Source organism: Maniola hyperantus, chromosome 8 (genome assembly GCF_902806685.2).
Source record: "Maniola hyperantus chromosome 8, iAphHyp1.2, whole genome shotgun sequence".
Taxonomy (NCBI): domain Eukaryota; kingdom Metazoa; phylum Arthropoda; class Insecta; order Lepidoptera; family Nymphalidae; genus Maniola; species Maniola hyperantus.
In genome coordinates this window covers 4797340-4817965 of record NC_048543.1, presented here as the reverse complement: position 1 = coordinate 4817965, position 20626 = coordinate 4797340, and the positions used below count along the sequence as shown (strand labels likewise).

At 39.1% G+C, this 20626-nt stretch overlaps 1 protein-coding gene across 1 annotated transcript; it reads right to left on the bottom strand.

Moving 5' to 3' along the window:
• Positions 1 to 11408: 11408 nt before the first annotated feature.
• Positions 11409 to 20165, bottom strand: Syn1 (Syntrophin-like 1). The gene is made up of 7 exons (XM_069500045.1): positions 19398 to 20165; positions 16973 to 17167; positions 15951 to 16168; positions 15143 to 15228; positions 14191 to 14447; positions 13299 to 13489; positions 11409 to 12958 (listed from the first exon to the last, which is right to left on the bottom strand). The coding sequence occupies exons 1-7, from the start codon at positions 19891 to 19893 to the stop codon at positions 12851 to 12853; spliced, it is 1551 nt and encodes a 516-aa protein (XP_069356146.1). The 5' UTR covers positions 19894 to 20165; the 3' UTR covers positions 11409 to 12850.
• Positions 20166 to 20626: the final 461 nt, after the last annotated feature.

The window sequence follows — 20626 nt, the reverse complement described above, 5'->3', positions numbered from 1 at the left end:
CAAAAATTTAGCGGGTGAGCGGGTGAGCGGGGCGTCCCCCGCCTCATACCCCGATAGCCATCCCGACCTGTCGCGGACTATACCTAGGTAGGTACTAAACTAACTTTAAGTAGATAGATACCTAGGGACAGTGAATTCGGAATTTCATTGAATTCCTAGCAGTGAGATACGAAGCGTCCGCTACAGACGTGGACGAATCATTTAATGGCATTGGCATTCGACATAAAGGAAATTTATAGGCTCCAAATGAATTCGGCGGAGCGCAGGAACCAAACTAGGCTCCTACCTACGATTAATTGAAAGCCAACTTTACCGATCATGAGAGGCTGCGGCGCCCTGCGATAGAGGTTTCGTGAAGCATTTCAATGGCTAAATAAATTATTGTGCTAAGATTTAGGAAATAATTTAGTACCTATGGGTGCATAATTTATTAGGCACACTGACATTCTTTTTAGTAACATCAGTTTCTGAAAGTTCCCACGTTTTTGGCGAAAACTCAAAAACTACGTAAGTACTTACCTAGTTAGATACTTTTTCAAAAATGGGATTGCGACTGTAGAAATAATTAAGTAGGTACATATGTACCTACCTAAGTATTAACTATTAGTAGAGGGCATTACCAGTCCAGTTCTTACCTATACAATTACGAGTAGCTAGAGTACCTAAGATAAATTTTGTATTACTAGTAGGTACCTATGTATCTTTAAAATCTTACCAATGTGTCTTAAGATTTTGCAGGTGTGTCCTATGCAATATTCAATCTTCTTGGGGGCAACTAGGTTGAAGATTATTATGCCTTATCAAATTCTAAAGCAACAAAGACAATACACAAGATTGAATCTTGCCGGCCACTGCAAAATGGCATGTATGGGTTCGGTGTAGGGTGCAGTGGGTGACATTGACACGGATAGGCTATGGACTTGTGAATATCATTCGAGTGTTTTATAGAAGAGCACTTGAGCGAGCGCCGTGCTACATCGCTTGGCCCTCGAACGGCTGTGCATCCGGGGAGCGAAGCGTATTCGTAAAATGTACCTACCAGGTATCTACCTACCAGGTAGGCAGGTAAGTAATCGAAGGCGTAGAACGATATCGAAACGCAAAATTATTGTTAGGCAATAGGCATAGGTACCTGAAATACTTATTGTTAAAGGTACGAATTTTTAAATGTTAGTTGTATGGACCAAATGAATAAAATCTAGTTAAAAGATCAACGGAGGTAGGCAAGTTTCATAAGTAGCTTGGGCCATAATATACCTACATAAGTATAAATATTTTTTAAATTATATGCAAAAAAAGAAACTTTTTTGGAGTAGCAACTGTCACAGCAGATAATTGCACGTTAATCGACATTTTGTGACCCGAACTTCAAATAGACGTATGAATATATTTTGCAGCTGGCTTGCACTCCAGATGCAGACGACGTCAGCCGCGCTGGGGTCGCCTTCCACGATCCAGGCACACCTATGACGAGACTACAACAGTAGCGTACTGCGTAGGTATACAACTGAGAACATGACCTTGACTTTGCTCAGACAAAGTTGAAACGATACAGATATAATTATCTCAATAAAATATCAATCTCGTTTTAACTCGTCAAAATACGCTTTAGTATCTGTAAATTTCAGAGCACGGGCGGTTAAATGACCAGTGGTTCAAACAGCCGGCTCGATTCATCACATGGCAATATCATCATCATACAAAATTGCCGTTTGTGCACTCACCTAGGTATATGTATATACCTATCTATATGACGTTTTGTCGGTCTCAACGACAGAGACGATGCTCTCAACGACAGAGACAATGCTCTACAAATCCGCTATCTCCTTCTAAATGTACATTATTTTCTGCCGCATACTGTACATACCTAGGTGATACCTTTTGTATGATAAATCGAGGCGGCAATTTGACCAGTGGGTTTTTTAACTGCTCGTGCGCGCCTACCCTTAAAGTTTCAGTGCTCAGGTATTAAGAAAAACAGCAAAACTTTCTTCGTTGTTTTAATGATTAATGACAGATCTAAATATCGATGATATCACACATACCAATAGATCACATCAAAACAATAACACAATAATTAGCTAAATAAAAATATGTATATTTATGTAAATACACTTAATACAAAAATAATAAAATAATAAAAATATTATGCATTATAAATCAGTACATTTTCAAGACGGAAAATAAACAATTAGGTAATTACACTACCTACTACCTACATCACACGATTATTTCTTGCTTCAGATCAAATTGTATGGCAATGACATACAAACTTATCACAATGATATTATCATAGTTTCATTTAACTTTGCCTAAGTTACTGAGCGTCCCCAGTTCAAGTAATGTATTTATAATTAATTAATTATTTTTTGAGTATAAACTGTATAAAAGGTAAACAAAGTATAATAGTAAGCTATGCATTTGTTTTTTCATTTCGTGAGCTAAATTATAAAACACACGAGAGAACGTGATTTAAATGAATGTTCAGATGAAACACAAGAGGCAAAGTTTACAGCCAAGTCACACGAGTAGATATATCTACTCGTGTGGCCAAGTGTTGCACTGTTCGGCAAAAAAGCGTCGCGATGGAATAGCGATGTGTAACTAATAGGCATAATTATACACTAATAATAACACAGGGTGTAACCAGAACGCTAGCAAAAATGATGACAGATGGTAGTAGTGAAAAAAAAAACGCGAAAAAATATTTAAAAAAATCTATATTTTTTAATTCTTATGTTCACGATATGTGTTTGCAATATATGGTAAACTTTTGTAATTATAGGATATTTTTTAAACAAAAAATCGCTTTTTTACTCATTTAATCAATACTAACACCTGTCTTCGTTTTTGCCAGCGTTCTGGTTACAGCCTGTATACTAAACTAGATTGAAAGGTCAAAGGAAAAATAATGCGTAACGTTGTGAATAGAACGGGTTTACAAGTACATAATGATAGCCTTTTCAGGGTTCCGTACCAAAATGATAAAAAGGAACCCTCATACACGGTGCGACTTAGTCGGTCTGTTGTTTTGAGGTCCTAAATAATAGGGATTTATTCGTTTTTGAGACGGTAGATCAATTCAAACAATTAATTAATTATTTAAATGTTTCTTTCCAAGCCACGGAATCTTCGATGGGCGACTCTGTCTCGCACTTGGCCGGTTTTTTATAAAAAGTTAGGATAGGTTCAATTTAATTTAGATAATAGATTGTGTACAACAGAATTAGCAACAATGTCAATTTTATCTATCAGCTAAATGTAAGCTAGTTAGTAATTCAGTAATTTTTTTTAACGAAACAAGTCTTATTCTTTATAAGTAATATGAAATTTCAAAAGTTGAAATTAATTTTTGAAATCCGGTCAAAAATGAATCTAGCATTAAAGGTGGGTCTACGCTAGACAAACCGAGCACGAGCTGAGCCGTTCTCGGCTTCGTCGTTCGCGGCGTTAAGTGTGGACGTACAACGAACCTACAACGATCACTGTCCTCGATCACTGCGAGCGCGAAGCAAATCCCTTTGTGTTCGTCAAAAAACCGACAACAGGCGGAACGCAGCCGAGAACCAACGTTCGAGGCTTGTAAGTCGGTCCACACTACACGAATTGTGTTCGGCTCGTGCTCGGTTCGCCTAGCGTAGACCCACCTTTACATAGTGTGGTTATTGTATAAAACATTACAGGAAGTATATTTGGAGTCTATTAATATTATAATTGCATATACTTTCAATAAATAATCTTTTAAGGTTCATTTACGCCAGAGATATACATTGCGACATTGCGGCGTGCCACAGGGCGTACAACAAAACTAAAATGTAGGCTATGTTTTGTTTTTATGTAGCAGTATCCTATTGTAACGTAATATTTCGATGTTTTGTCGGCATAAGACTGCCGCATGCTGCTCGCCGCATTGACGCATGTTGTTGCTGCGGCGTAAAACAGACTTAATAAATAATCGTCGGTTTTTACAGTGACTGATAAATTGAGGCAGTGTCATATAAACTCGCGGTCAGAAAATGAATGTGCGTATTGTTTTACTGTAGAATAGGCTTACCATGCAAGAATTATAAGAAAACTTTTAGAATAATTAATTGGACTTCTTTTTACTAGTTAAGTTTTATGTTATTTTTATTGCTTCATTTTAAAAATATTATAAAAAATACTTATTACTTATTGTATTGGAATTGTGTACCTACGAATTACCTATTAATAAACAAAATTATATGTTAAAATGATAAAAATAAATGCAATCAATTGGTTGTGCATGTACCGGATATATCTACCGTGGAAGAGAGTTTAATGTCTTAGTCCCTGGAATAAAACGATTATAATAATTATAACAATTAACTTACTAGTTTAGAAATAAATTAAAGAAAAAAATGGTTGAAATATTTGAAAAAAAATCACCAGTGTTATAATATAAGTACAATAATAAATATTATTTCGAATTTAAATTATCGAGCGTGGTAGGTATAGCTAACTGCACGTTAAAAACACTTAACCCTCCTTTGGGCTTCGCTGTAGTCGGGTAAAAACGTGAGATTCTCTCAGTGGTAAGTAGTATTCTTGTCTGAATAGTTAAAAAATTAACAAATTCACTATTTGTACAGTAGCCGCCATGAAATATTGTACATCGACCTTTAGAAAGAATCTCTTTATAAAGGTAGCGGCCGAAACTCGAAAGGAATGTACATCGGCCTTTAGAATGACATTTCGACTTCGTAGAGCGTTGTCTCTGTCACTCATACCTATGTGACGTTTTGTCGGTCTCAACGACAGATACAACGTTCTACGAAACCGCTATCTCTTTCTAAATTTACAACATTTCGTGCCGGGTTCCGTATATTTATTTACTCTTTCACTTTTACACGTAGCGTTATGTGTGTGTAACTTAAAATCACGACGAAAATTTTGATTTTAATTAATTATATTCTTGGTAATGCTATAGGCTAGATATGTTATTTGGTAGATGAGTTTTTTACACCAGGGACTGTCATGCTTTATCTATGATTAAACAAGATTATCCAGGCACGTAAAATAAAAATCATATATAAATCGCAAACACACACAACGTAACTCGTTGTCTGTGTTTGTGTGTGTGATGCAAGCTGAACCAGACATGGCCTGCCCACTGCCAAAATGGGCATATCTGTCTCAGAACTGATAATCGTGAGGATAAAATATGTGGTTTGGATTGGAGACCGCGTACCAACAGGCGCAGTGTGGGACAACCTCCACCAGCCCGCTGAATTTACGACCTTAAGAAAGTATAGCGGGAAGTGGATGGATGAGGAAACCGTGTGTGTTGGCGCGCTTTCTGGAAGACCTATGTCCAACAGTGGAAGCTGTTTGCTTCAATCACAAATCATTTGAATCCTGAGCAATGTTGATAAATAATCATTTTACAGCATATTTCACTGACCTTAGCACTGAAATTTGTCATAAAGTTTTCATTGGCTGTGTTTTACAGACAGACAGACACACTTTCGCATTTATAATATTAGTATGGATATTAATATGGATTTTTTTTAAGTTAACAAATTCAGCAAATAAGTAATAACAGCATAGCGATAATATGTAATACCATATGACCACAAATTCGGTGCTAAGGGGCTGAATTCGGTTACAAAGAGTAAAAAAGTTGTCAATAAGTAGTATATAGAGGAATGACAATATTGTATCGATAGAAATGCTAAGAGATTACAAGATTTCTAATAGCCCTACTCAGAGTCGCTTATTCGTTACTTAAGATTGAGTTAAACGAGACAGAGCTATGTATCTCACATAAATCTGTCTCGTTTTAACTCAATCTTAAGTAACGATTAGCAACTCTGAGTGCGGCTGTGAGACTTATTATATTACAATAGTTTTTTCTAATTGATATGGCAACACAGTTCGTTAGAGAAGTACTTCTAAGATTTTTAGTACATATTCTAAGCATTATAGCGTTTTTATAGATACGGTAACTAATGTAAGATTCCTTCCTATGATATGAGCTACTTGTTAATGCATTATTATGATAATTTTATACACTTTTATACAGCAGGTTTCATTTGTTTGAAATAGTATGGGAAATAAATTATAAACCAAAAGAGAAAAGGAAACTGTGTTTGGAGAAATCGGGCCGAGAAACATACCTATAGTCCGCTACAAGTCGAGATGGGAATCGGGAAGGGAACGCCCCGCACACCCGCACAGCCCCCGTGCGAACCCAGTGCGGGCTAGCGCGGGTGTGCGGGGCGTCCCCCCGCCTCGTACCCCGATTGCCATCTCGACCTGTCGCGTACTATACCTCAATGGCGGCAACTCTTATATTAATCTAAATCATAATCTATATCACAAATATATAAAAGTAAAAGGTGACTGACTGACTGACTGATCTATCAACGCACAGCTCAAAGTACTGGACGGATCGCGCTGAAATTCGGCATGCAGATAGCTATTATGACGTAGACATCCGCTAAGAAAGGATTTTTCGAAATTCAACCCCTAAAGAGGTAAAATAGGGGTTTGAAGTTTGCATGAAAGTCTGTCAGTTTGAAGTTGTCGATATTGTCTAAAAAGAAGTTTTGTAGTTAATATTTTTGTAATTAGCAATATGACATAATTATTTTATTAAGCTCATATGTTAAAATCTCATATTAAAGATCAACCCTAGGGTGTAAAATAGGGGTTAAAAATTTGTGTAGTCTACGCGGACGAAGTCGCGGGCACAAGCTAGTATTTTTTATAAATCGATCTACACTCGGCGTCAAAAAAATCGCACCTTTCAAAAAATCTACTTCAAACAATTTTAAACCTTATTTGACATCAATAATGAGGGTCATGTTGGGTATCATTTGAAAGGGGATGAAATGGAGAGCACAAAAACAATTCAATTAATTATTTTTCTTTTATTGGAACAGCACAAAAAAAGAAGTTTATGAAACAGTAAAAATCCTTAATTAAGCCTTAATTTAAAACAGATTAATTATACAAAAAAGAATACAAAAAATGATCTTAAAAATAATCTAAAATCTAGTGTTACCCCCCCTTGCCCTGATGACGGCTTCCATACGATCCCTCATGGATCTTATCAATTTTAAAATGTCTTCTTGAGGGATAGTGTTCCATTCCTCAATAACAGTATCTTTGAGTTCCTGGAGAGTCGTAGGAGCGGGATCACGAGACCGAACCTTGCGTTTTAAATGGTCCCATAGGTGCTCAATCGGGTTCAGGTCTGGACTTCTTGCTGGCCAGTGCATGACAGAGATCCCAACCTCTTGAAGGTACTCGCGCACAATAATTGCAGTGTGAGCGCGAGCGTTGTCGTGCATCAACATGAACCCCTCGCCAACAAAACTGGCATAGGGGACCACATGTTCTTCCAGGATCTCTGTGATGTACCGGTGAGCAGTCAGTGACCCTTGCCCGCGAGCACCTCGAGCCCGGGAGACGCAAACAAGGTCGGTTTTGCCGTCGGCAGACATGCCGCCCCAGAACATACAAGAACCGCCTCCATATTCCACCGTTTCCTGGATGCAGGCTTGGGCGAATCGTTCACCCTGTCTTCTGTACACTCTTTTGCGTCTGTCGTTGCAGAAAAGGCACACTCTCGTCTCGTCTGAGAAGAGAACAGCTTTCCATTGTTCGAGGGTCCAATTGACGTGTTCGCGAGCGAATTGCAAGCGGGCTCGCCGATGCTCTGCGGTCAATTTGGGACCCGTAGCAGCTTTTCGCGCCGCTATTTTCTTCTCCCTCAGTCTTCGTCTAACCGTAGACACACTCACAGTTCTTCTGTTAGTTGTCTGGAGCTGCTGTCGCAACTCAACAGCATTTAAGAACCGATTTCTCAAAGACGTCACTACGATGAATCGGTCGTCTCTCTCCGAGGTGCAGCGACGTCTACCAGACCCATGTCTTCGGACGAAGCCACCGGTCTCCAGGAAACGCTGGTACACTCTTCGAACCGAAAAACGGCTCAAGTTGAGTTGCCGAGCGACATCACACTGCCGCATGCCTGATTGCAGTAGTGCAATCACTTGGGCGGCCTCATCAATAGTGGTATCCATCTTCAAAGGTATTTTTCTTGGGAATGAGCTTCTCGTGTGTCCACTTCAACGGTTAGATAGCGAATGACCCCGATTGTACCTGTATTGACCATTTTATACCTACAAAAGGTAGCGCAACTAGCGGCTGTCTTAAGAAGCAAAATTGTAAGTGTTTTCTTCTTCTTTTTTTGTGCTCTTCCAGTAAAAGAAAAATAATCAATTGAATTGTTTTTGTGCTCTCCATTTCATCCCCTTTCAAATGATACCCAACATGACCCTCATTATTGATGTCAAATAAGGTTTAAAATTGTTTGAAGTAGATTTTTTGAAAGGTGCGATTTTTTGACGCCGAGTGTAGTTTCTCTACCTGATTATGAAATTGTTTATATTCCTAAGAAGAATAATGCCTTTCTATATAATAGACAAGTTTTGTATTATGTTCATGATAGTTTCTTCATACTGTTCCAAACATATAAAGCACACTGTATATCTATGACGTGAGTTTAAAATATGAATAAATGATTAAATATAAATAGGGAATTTAAAGGTTTTTTTGGAAATTATACTGCTCTAATATTATTGTCCACTGTTTATGTTTCTATTCTTTAGACAATAATATTATTTCGAAAAAAGTTAATTGTCTTTGGTTAAAGTTGATAGCACACAGTAGCAAAACCGCACGTACAGTGCGACAAGGCTCTTTTGACACTTGAATGACATTGACAGGGGGGCGCTGTAGGAGAACAAAGGCTTAGAATATTCAAACAAGAACAAAGGACAACGTTAGTTCCGATTTTCGGCACGCGCCAAGATAGCCTTGTCGCACTGTAACGTACTTTTCAGTGAAATTGCAAATGACATAAGCACATAAGTGGACTCTGAAATAAGCTAGGCGCGCATGGACGGTTAAATTATCAATTAATAGTCACCTCGATACATTATACGGCAATCGTGCACGAGTACAAGCACACACAGAAATTTTAACATACAATTTTGTATGATAAACCGAGGCGGTCATTTGACCAGCCGCAGCCGGTCATTTAACCACCCGTGCCCGCCTGGGCGCATCATTATGCGTCATCCGCATTTCTTTGGCGCGCGATGCGATTAAGTTTTCATTTTCGTGTCATACTTGCGGTCTGTCAGCCTCTTGCGGCAGTGTGCGATCAATTTATAACCCCGTTTTCTTCTATCCAATACGATATTTTATACCTACACGGAATGGGTAATACTACCGAACATCAAGAGTTATTATTATCCGTACAACAGCCCGTACAAAAAGGACCTCTTGGGCGTTTTATCACAAGATATAGGGGTAACAGAAGGTCCACAAAACATACCGTGCGAACAGGCGCACAAACATAAACGCGTGCGACAGGCGAGGTCAACCAAGGCGAACGCTAATAAACGGGGTAAAGCAGAGTTTTTTGATATCAACTGAGTTTAACTCAGCTTTATGAGCTTTGATATAAGGTTGAAATTGGTACACGGACACAAAACCTAGGGTTCCCGCGCTTCGCCACCGCTATGCCAAAGTGAAAAAAGTTTAGTTTGTGTTTAGTATTAATTATTACCAAGCGAGTCGAGTGTCTTGGCTCTGCCGATATGCATTGCTCCTAAGTCAGCTAAATGCCAGCTGAGTTGAATAAGCTGAGCATGTTATTATCATGTTGTTTTGAGAAGACCTGCCCCCGATTGCGTAAGTAAAACGTATGAGCATCGACAGCAAATTCTGCCCTTTGATTGTTGATTCGCTGTTCACATTTTTTCACAGCCAATCAACGGGCAGATTTCGCTGCCGATTACGATAACAATGAATACGTTTTTCTTATACTATTCGGGGGATGTTACTTCTATATTTTGTGGTATAATGCCCTATCGTTTATTATTACATGTAATGAGTAGTGACACATTCAGCGCAATATAAGCTAGTCGAATCTTAAACATACTTGAGAATAAACATTATAAACATACCTACACTTATTAAAGCAAATCTATACTACATTCTGGGAATGTATTCTCGATTATAAAACACTACATCTACCGTTATATACAACAAATAAATTATAAAAAATATATTATAATCGTTAACATATCATACAACTCCTTACTGTCTTAGAATTAAATAAAAATCAGAGATTCGTTCTTTGGAAGAGTCCAGAGAGTCTAACATGCGCCCCGCGAGAAAATTTTGTCTACGCATTATCTCGTGTTTCTTCATAGAAATAAGACGAGTAAATGCGTAGACAAAATTTTCTCGTGGTGCGCATGTTAGGCGTGCAGGTTATCCTTATTATGTAGAGAGAATAAACATAAAAATCCCACCTTATAATAATATAAAAACATTATGGGTCAGCGCAAACTGAGCAACAAAATATTCGAACAGCTTTCATTGATAGATTGATAATGAACTAAATCACAACTAAAATAGAGACTAAAATAGCGCGCAAGAGATAATTCGTTTTGGATTTTCTCTTACACGCTATTTTAAACTCTATTTGAGTTGTGATTAGGTTTTTACCAATTTATCAATGAAAATCGCTCGAACATTTTGCTGCTCAGTGTGCGCTAACCCTTACGCTAATCATGGAATGCATTGAAGATTTGAGGAATGCATCTTTTATTTTCTGGGCTAGACCACAGATTAAAAATATTGCCGCATCCACTGTGAAGTTAAGACTTCAAAAAAAACAGCGTCGATAATTGCTAGCAGGCGTTATTCGAATTATACGATACTTCAAAAAAATGAGTTCAACACGACAGTCGAATTCCCGAAATGAACAGCGTAAGAGTTTCGTAATTCATCCGGTTACTAAGTAACAAAACTTCTAATTTTCTCATCTCTTTTAAAGTTTTAACTTTCCAATAAACCTTTAAAGGTAAAAACCTCACGGACCATAATAACGATAGAAGCAAATTGGTTCTCGCCATACACGCCTAATAATCAGTATCGTAATAACAAAAAATGGTACTTCAAAAATAATATTTTCGTTAATAATATCGTTGGCTAATAAAATTTACTATTGTTTATTAAGGCTTCCAAACATGTGCAAGATACCGAAAACTTTCGGAATGAGCTTTGCCTTAATTCTTAGTACACACGTTGAAAACAAAAGGGACTTCATCCAAAATCTCGTTTGAGAAATGTGGCTATTAAAAGCTTTGCTTTTATACAATGAACCAAAAGCTTAATTTGCTGTAATCCGCTGAAACAAGTCGAATCTGTATGGTGCAACATGCAGCATGCGAAATGCACCGCCCGCCCTCCCACTGCTAAACATGCAGGAAGAAGCAGCCATCAGGCAAGCAATACGCACCACCACCACGCAGCACCACACAAATCCCAAACACAATTGACGCACGTTTCGCCCCGACACCGGAGCATCCTCAGGAGATTTCATTGTATATATTCATTCATTCATTTGAATGTATCATTTCATTGTATATCATGGACTTCCGCAAAGTAACGCCTGCTTCTATACAACTATACAGCTTTGCTTTTAGCAATAATTGAGCTTAAAATTACAAAGTATAAAGTGACACTATACTCTATCCACCGAAAAAAGTTGTTATAGGGCTTTCTCTGTTACGTAATCCCATAGAGTGAATAGGAATAGAGAGTGAATAGGCACGCTCCATCTTGGGCTGCATCATTACTTGCCACTCAGGTCTGATTGCAGCCAAGTGCTAGTCTATAAATTTAAAAAAAACTAAGGCGAGGCAACAACACTGCGGTGGGAGTTGTCGAAACGCAAAATTTTCATCACTTACGGCATCGTACGAGAAAACTTTAACCATCAATTTCTAGTGAGCCATGGACCCGCACTACACATATGCTACTTCTAATTGCGTTAAGACGCATCAAGAAGAACAAACATAGCACAGCATGGCACACAGAGATGTGGGCACCGACTGAACGGGAATACATCGTCGCATCGCATGTTTGTACGGTGCGACACCGCATCGGAAATTTACTGTGCATTGTGCGACGTCGTAGATTTGTACGACCCGACGTGGCATCGCAGTGTTGTGATTACGTGACAGAGAGACCCCTCCGAGAGAACTTCTTTCCGTGTATAGAGTATAGTATCATCATTCATCATAGGTCACAGAAGTTATCAAGACGAGGATCTTTACAAAGGACCTATTTTTTTTCGCAGAAGTACAGTTGATTCAGTAATAACTCAGAACTGCCAATTTTTGGATAGTGCCATTTTTGTTTCCAATGTGCGATTTGTTGTATAGTAATACGGATACTGCAATTTTTGAACCAGCGAATATAAAATTGAAAATGCGGTAATCGCCTTTCTGCGGGCATTCAAAAATCGACCTTATCTCATCTTGATAGGGCTGTAAATAAATACACATAGAATTTGCATTTTATTAAAACTCTATTAGAATTGGATAAGGTTGATTTTTAAAAACCTTTAAGGTGATTGCACTGCGCCCTTGAAAAATTACGGACCGAAATTAAATCGAAGGAATATTATTATCGATCGAATTTTTATTCGGGGTCGCATTTATTGGGGTAGGAAATCATCTTAATGTTAATAAATAGTATAAGGCACAATTTTCATCGTAAGGTAATCGAAGCGAATTTTTGAAAATATTACATAGCATATTGACTTTTATCTCCACCACGTAAAACACAATTTTCTTTCTCGGTAGAAAAATGGGGCCTGTGCTATATAATATTTTGTAAATTCGTTTCAAATCCCTTTAAATGTAAATTGATCCTAAGAGATTCGTACATTTTAGTTATTGTTGATAGTTAGTTGGAATGCTAGGATGTCGGCTTCGAGCGAAGCGTCCACGTCGGGTTATAGCGGATGGGTGGCCGCCTCCCCGGGCAACGAGTGCACGCGCGCAGACAGCAAGTTGTGCAGGATGAATACCGCCGGCTTCGGGCTGCCTTCCATGTCCAATTCCTGCGAAAATACATCCAATTTTACTTTTATCCTCGCATCAAGATTTTCACTTGATGTCGTGATATATTCAAAACGCATTTAAATTTTTTGCATGATAAATGTATCTACTTATCATAAAGATAAAATATAATATTTATCAATATAACATAATGACAATCATATTGATTATATTAGTGTTCAATGTTTATCGATTTTCTGAATAAAAATCGCAGTTACATATTATGCCACCGGAAGTGACCGTGCCACGTGTGCACAACACCCCCTGCAATGCTATGCGCCTCCCAGAACAAGGCCTAAAACACAAAGATATGCAAAGGAAGATAGCGCACGCAGTACTCACAAGCGTGTCGTCGTCTGCGAAGTGCAGCCATAGCGCCGCGCGGTCGTCGTCCGCGGAAGCGCGCAACGCGTGCAACGGGCGGCGGTACAACGCGCGCGCACCGCCGCGCCCCAGCGAGCCCGCCGCCTCCCACACGCACACGCCGCCCGCACCCAGCGACAGCCGTGCGCACGCGCCGCGGTACCGGCACCCTGCGGCACGGGGAAAGGCCCCTTTACATTATCTTAAGTTCGTTATTTAAGTTGACAGTAGTATATACGCGTCTTTGAGATATATGAAGAGTTAATAATAATAAAGGAGATCGCCCGGGACGGGCCCTCTTTTGTGGCGTCGTGTCAAAACTTAATTTTTTTTTTTTTTAAACGTGTTATTTTTTTACGATTATGTTTTATAACGACTTTTTTTCACTCTATTATTGAAAATATCCACAATTACAGTTAGAATCGTGAACATGCATTTATTTTGAAGAAGTATTAATTAAATATAACCTCAATATCAGCAATATAAAAAATAAGATTTCTTTGTAACCAGGGTGAATAAATAGAAATCGTTTGCAGAATATAAAGAGTTAATTATTTGTCTAAAAAATAAAATTAAAACCATGGTGACATAACAATTATATTAGGGGGGGCCCAAAGCTCCTAAGAAAATGGGCAATCTCTTTTTTATTTGATAAAAATGTACAAGGTAAACACTAAGTTAACCATACCATGGTTATCCTGATTTATCCTGATTGATTAATCTATAAATGCACAGCCTAAATAATTGTTAAGGGCAAGACGCTTGAAATTTTGATACTAGATTCCGTTTATGATGTAGACATGCACTCAGAAAGGATTTTAGGAAATTAGAGTTTAAGTCCGTCGCCTCAAGTGTAGGAAGTTGTACTCACGAAAAGTGAACTCGGGCTGCGCGCGCACGGCGTGGTGCGCGCCATCCACCAGCGCGCCGGCCACGGCGGCCAGGTCGTGCGGCGTGTCGGCGCGCAGCGCGCGTACGCACAGGCCGGCCGGCGTGCCCGCGCGCACGCCCAGCGCCGCCGCGCCCTCCGCGCCGCGCCGCCACCACGCCAGCCGCGTGGCCGCCAGCCCGAAGCTCTCCGTGGGCGCACACCACGCCTCCGCCGACCACGGCGCCGCCTCGTACAGCCTGCACCATACCACACAGTGAAGATTCATATTACATACAGAGGTTCGATGAAGCCGTCTAGACAGAGCAAGCGTGCTGCGGAACGAAAGAGTGGCCCGAACTGACCTATGGAGCTAGGACCCTAAGTTGAAGGGTCGCCGTGATAGTCAGTTACCACGAGATCAAAGACGTCAGGCTACTGTGACTATACAATTTATGGCATGGCTAAAGAGCTTTCCTGTACATGAAGCAGCAGTCGCAACAGTGCCTGACCGTAGATTAGTGTAAACCAGAAAAAATCGCATACGAGTCTTCCCGGCGCCGCACCGCTAACGCGTCAGTGCCGTTATTTTATTCTGTGGAAATAGTAAGCACCATATTGGGGTCCAGTCATATTGGGGTCGCAATGGCGGCACAGGGATGTATACACAGAACAGAGGCGTAGGATAGGTGCAGCGTCGGTAAGGCTGCATTCCAACTATACGCGACAGGTATACCCCCTCACAGCCCCCGCTCTAACCCGGTGCGGGCGAGCGCCGGCGTGTAGGGCGTCCCCCCGCCTCATACTTCGATTGCTATCTCAACCTGTCGCAGACTATAACTATGCGATTAATTTGAATATACACCTTGTGTCCTTAATTAACAATTAACAATTACTGTATATCGGGAATTATAAGAGTACATAACGAATTAAAAGTTAATTTCTAATAAGTAACCTTAATTCACGGTCTGTGATAGCTACGAAGGTTGGCTGCCAGCCTTCCGCGTCGTCCGAACTATCGGAGCCGCCAGATGCGACCATCTGAAATTGTAATTTTAGAGTAAATCACTGTCACACCGGCATCCCACGGTGCGTGATATTGCAGACAGATGTGGACCAGCTCGCATTTATGCACCCTCGGAAAAGTATCGTCCGTGGTAGCGCAGATATATCATACTCGTCGTAAAAGGCTTGGCCTTTTGCGCGGTTTGCGGCGCGTGAAAATCCGCACAATCACGCACCGTGGGAATCAGTCATTAGGAGCATAAAGCAAGACTAACAATATTATTAGATATTAAATTTTAGGCTATTGAAACCCTATAGGAAAGTTTTATTTTTTTACGAGGATAAAAAGAAGCCTTGATTACTCTACAACATATCTCATATGTGAAGTCCCATCATATTGTTTCAAAGATTAACCCAGACAAGCACTTTTGTCTATCACGATCAAATCTAAGATAATGGGGCCGATTTTCTTGTACACAATCTCTAAACTAAACTAAATTAACAGGTCTAAAACTAGTGCTATCCTTTTCCGCAAGCAACATTATGAAAGGGATAGCAATAGATTTAGACGTGTCATTTTAGTATAGTTTAGAAATTGTGTACAACGGAATTAGCCACATTATTATATTAAGATCTCTCTAAAAAGTTCACGCGCGGCGTCACTTACAGCGGACAGTACCAGCCCGCGATCGATGAGCTAAGACGTTAAGCCTAAAGGCCTAACGGCCTAAAGACCTGAAGTGATGCGATATTTTCACCTGATCCTGCGGCGGACGCCTCGCGAGCCAGCCCGCGTATCGCACGTCGCCTACGAGCGGACGCAGCCGCGGCCGGGCGCGAGCCAGCGCCGCACGCGCCGCACGCCGCGCCGCCGCGTGCAGCGCGCGGTGCCAGCCCGCGGCCGACGTGCTGCACGGCGCACGCAGCGCTAGCGCGTGCACACCGTCAGGGGAGTAGATCTCTATTGTGCGCTCCTCTGAAATCATTATTGCGCAATGTAAGTTTTTATTAGTTTCATTTGTTCGTATATTATCATTCCTTTGAAATTGACAACTAATTTTTCAGCTACTTACTTCTAATTATCTGATTGAGTTAAAATTTTGCAAACGCATGACCAATAAGCATCTCTGATGATGAAGGTGGGAGGTGGACATTGTAACGCTCTTATAGTAAATAGCAAAACAGTCAAATATAGACTCACTTGCTTTGTTTTTATGGAGAATCAAGGTGGGCAGTGGGACTTCCTAATGGCGTATGATGAAATAGTTGTTTTTGGACTTTTTATTAAGTTTATTCAACAAATAATTGTTTAAATTTGTAGCGTGGACTAAAAATTTAATCTTTAAATGTAAAACTCATGTTCTGTCCAGTCTTAGCAGTATTAAAAAGAAAAAGATGCAGATATTCTTTTAGTTTAGAGAAAGACTAGCTTATGCTCGCGACTTCGTCCGCGTGGACTACACAAATTCCAAACCCCTATTTTACCCCCTTATAGAGGTTGAATTTTCTAAAATCCTTTCTTAGCGGATGTCTACGTCATAATAGCTATCTGCATGCCAAATTTCAGCCCAATCCGTCCAGTAGTTTGAGCTGTATGTTGATAGATCAGTCAGTCAGTCAGTCAGTCAGTCAGTCAGTAGTGAATAAAAAAAAATAGTGTTAATCTGCCCTCCAACCAATCTGCTCATAGTCCACCGACTGATTGCATTATAAGGCACACTGCACAGCAAAAAACAAACAAAACTTATAGTGAACATAATATATTAAAATGCCAGCTCACCAGGGTCATGGTGTCGCAGATTCTTAGCAACGCATGCCATTAAGAGTGGTACATATCTAGTGTCGGCTCGGCGGCGGCGCGGCGAGGGCGGGGACGGCGGCGCCTCCACCATGTAGCCACGTTGCAGCTCCCATCCCACTTCACTAATGATGGATGCTTTACGGAAGTATGGAGTAACTTCCCTTAAGTACTTAACTGTAAATTAAGGAAGAATAACTATGTACTACTAGCTGCCCTGGCGAATTTTGTACCCCCTAACAGTCGATTCAAATTTTAAATTTTTCTCTCCGTAAGAACCATCCTCATACTTGAAGATATATTATAAAAAAAAGAATTAGCGAAATTGGTTCAGCTGTTCTCGAGATTTGCGATCAGCAATACATTTAGTGATTCATTTTTATATTATAGAAGACTAGATGATGCCCGCGACTTCGTCCGCGTGGATTTGGGTTTTTAAAAACCTTTGGGAACTCTTCAATTTTCCGGTATAAAGAGTAGCCTATGTCCTTCCCCGGGATGCAAGCTATCCCTGTACCAAATTTCGCCAAAATCGGTTGAACGGTTGAGCCGTGAAAAGCTAGAAGACAGACAGACAGACAGACATACTTTCGCATTTATAATATTAGTATGGATTATTAGTTACTAGCTAAATCCTGCCACACTTATCTGTGGCTCATTTAAAATTATTAGGGAAGTAAATAATTCATGTTCTGGTGAGAATTTTGGTAAAAAGTGTGTAAAAAGTGTATAAAAACACTCATAAATAGAAGCACAATGTTGTGTGAAAATTTCAAGTCAATCCATGACTACTTTCGAGTTTTGCGGACACCTACATAATATGGAAGCTGAATTTTTATATTCCTAGCTAATTGGTATGCTTGACACTGAAAAATCTACGTATTGAAAGTAGAATGCTGCCAAAAAATATTTGTGTATGCAACCTACACCTCCTTGACACTTGTTATTTAAATTAAAGGATACAAACTAAAGGACTGCGGGATTCCATTTTTATGAAAATGAATAGGCAGAAAGTTTTTTATTATGTTGTGTAGTAAGTAAAACATAGAGCTTTTAATCTATAGCGCAGAGCACTTTATAACTACTTGGTAAAAGATGGCGGCCTCAAGAGAGCTGTCCTGTTTGGCGGCCATTTCCAGCGGAAGCGACTGTGATCATTACTTTAAATCTTCAATTGTTTTTACTTATCATTAAAAAAAACATTGATAGTAAAATACTCTATACTTAAGTATAGCTGTGATAGCCAAGAGGTTAGGGCGTTTGCCTTCTAATCGGACATCAGGGGCATGCACCTCAAATTTTTCGGAGTTATGTGTGTCTTAAGTAATAATTAAAAATCACTTGCTTTAACAGTGAAGGAAAACATTGTGAGGAAACCTGCATGCCTGAGAATTCCCCATAATGTTGTCAAAGGTGTGTCTACCAATCCGCACAAGGCCAGCGTGATAGACTATGGACAAAACCCATCTCTCTGAGAGGAGACCCGTGCTTTCTAGTGAGCCGGCGATAGGGTGATCATGATGATGATGATATGTGGTGATGATACAACGTGGCAATCAATAGTACAATGTTAATAAGAAAAGGTGGGATTAGTCATTCAATTTTGCCTAATTGACTTAATTTGTAGGTTAATTCAATTATGGTACTTAGTCAATACAGCAGTGTTTCATGATGTAATAGCCTAATAGCAATTAAGAATCTTATACATAGTTAGTTTACTATAAGGTAAAAATTTTGGCTCAAAAAGGTCTCAAAAACTGAAAAATGTCTGTTTCTTATTATTTAATTCCTTTCAATATCAAGATTTTTTATTATTATTATTAAAATAACTAAAATAAATAAATAAAATCTAAAAAATAAGTTATAAATCCATCAAGAAATTTGATTAGAACTTCATAGTTACAAAAATATGATAAGTCTTGTCCCTGATCTCCTATGTAAATAAAAAATTTGTGCAATGCGCACAAAAATCTAGTGGTTTGTGTATGCACTGCACAAAAACCAGTAGAATGGTTTGAGAGAAACTTTTGCTATTCAAAAGCATTAGCTATCTTTTCCGCCCATCTGTTCACTATCATCAATTTTGTGAAAAATTTGGTACAGAGATAGTTCAATATCAGGGTTGTCCAAAATAGAGGTGGTTCTCAACTCTGCCCTTTTTATTTGTTTTTTTTTTATGTATGTACACCGATTATTTCAAGGTTTTTGTATTGCTTATCAAGATTCAAGAAGTTAATATTGTAGGTATATGCAATGACTTCATGCTCGTTATTTAATATATATTTACATTTACTTCTTACAGCAATATGATACTACGAAATTTTGGCGAAGTAACATTTGTAATTCACTATGATGATGATTGATGACAATATTCCAATAAATACTAATGAACTATTTAAATACTTGCCTTCTAACTGGACCATTTTCCCAGCTCTTTTTAGTGCTTTAACTGCTTCTTCGTGTGTGGCATCTTTTAAATCCTCTCCATTGACAGAAAGTATGGCATCTCCAACATACAACTGCTCTGTGAGGTCTGCCGCCATACCCTTGAATATTTTCGATATTAATATGGGCATGTTGTTTTCAATACCACCTTTTATTGATATACCCAAGCCATTATTGTCTGATTTGACCACTTGGACTAAGCGTTTTTGGTTGGCTATTGCTTCTGGTACTTCTGTGAAGTCGCTGTTCGGTGTTTCGACATTATTGTTGTTTAAGGTTCCGTTTAGGGTCGTTGTTGCGTCATAACCATCGTCAAGGCACACACTCAGATAGTCGTCTTCTAAGGAACAATGAACCCTGTACCAAACACCGCGCACGAGGGTTTCCAATAGGCCAGACCTAACGCCTGTAGCGTTGGGACTTTCGCTGCCACCACTAGAGGCACCGTTTTCCACCATAATTCTAAGCTAATACTGATTTATCTCAGTTTTGATTCTATAGTAAGTTAAAAAGCCAAAATATGAAGGTCAGAAATGAAACGCGACAGAATATACAATACAGTTTCTAATAGTAACTTGATGAACTTTTAAGTTTTACATATTTCCCTATAGTTATTACTTAAAATTCCATAAAACATATCGCACTGACATTAAATAAATACAATCACAAATCACAATACAATTTCACATTTCACATTTTTGATTTTACAATCAATATTACTATTTACAGGCAGTCAGGGTTGCAAGACGTAAGTCGTTTTTTACAACCACAGATCTAGATATTATGCAACTAGCGTGGCCCCTATAGTCCCTGTCGCTCAAGCAGAAAATAGTTAGTTACTTACTTGTTAAAATTGAAATGTTATTCTTTCTATTTTACGTTCGCTTGTACTGCAACCCAACATTGCACAATAACTTCACAAAGTTTAATAATTTAGTGTAGCATAGCCAGTCTAACATATTTATTTCAGTGATTACAATAGGCAATAATAATACACCAACAAGACGTAGTGATCATCCCAGTTTTCTGTTGTATTAGTTTTCTGTTTAATACTTTTGGTTATTGGATGATCTTAAAGAATACAATATGAGTTATAGTATTTAAACCTTATGTAGTAGTTAGTTATGTCTATTCACTGGTGAAAATCGAATGAAATCCTTTCAGCTGTGTCTGAGGTTAATGCATAGCATA

Coding starts and splice junctions, on each gene's coding strand:
- Syn1 (XM_069500045.1), bottom strand. CDS start 19,893: ATGGTGGAAAACGGTGCCTCTAGTGGTGGCAGCGAAAGTCCCAACGCT. Junction 15,229..15,950: donor GGCGTCCGCCGCAGGATCAG/GTGAAAATATCG, acceptor TTACAATTTCAG/ATGGTCGCATCTGGCGGCTC. Junction 13,490..14,190: donor GCAGCCCGAGTTCACTTTTC/GTGAGTACAACT, acceptor CCCGTGCCGCAG/GGTGCCGGTACCGCGGCGCG.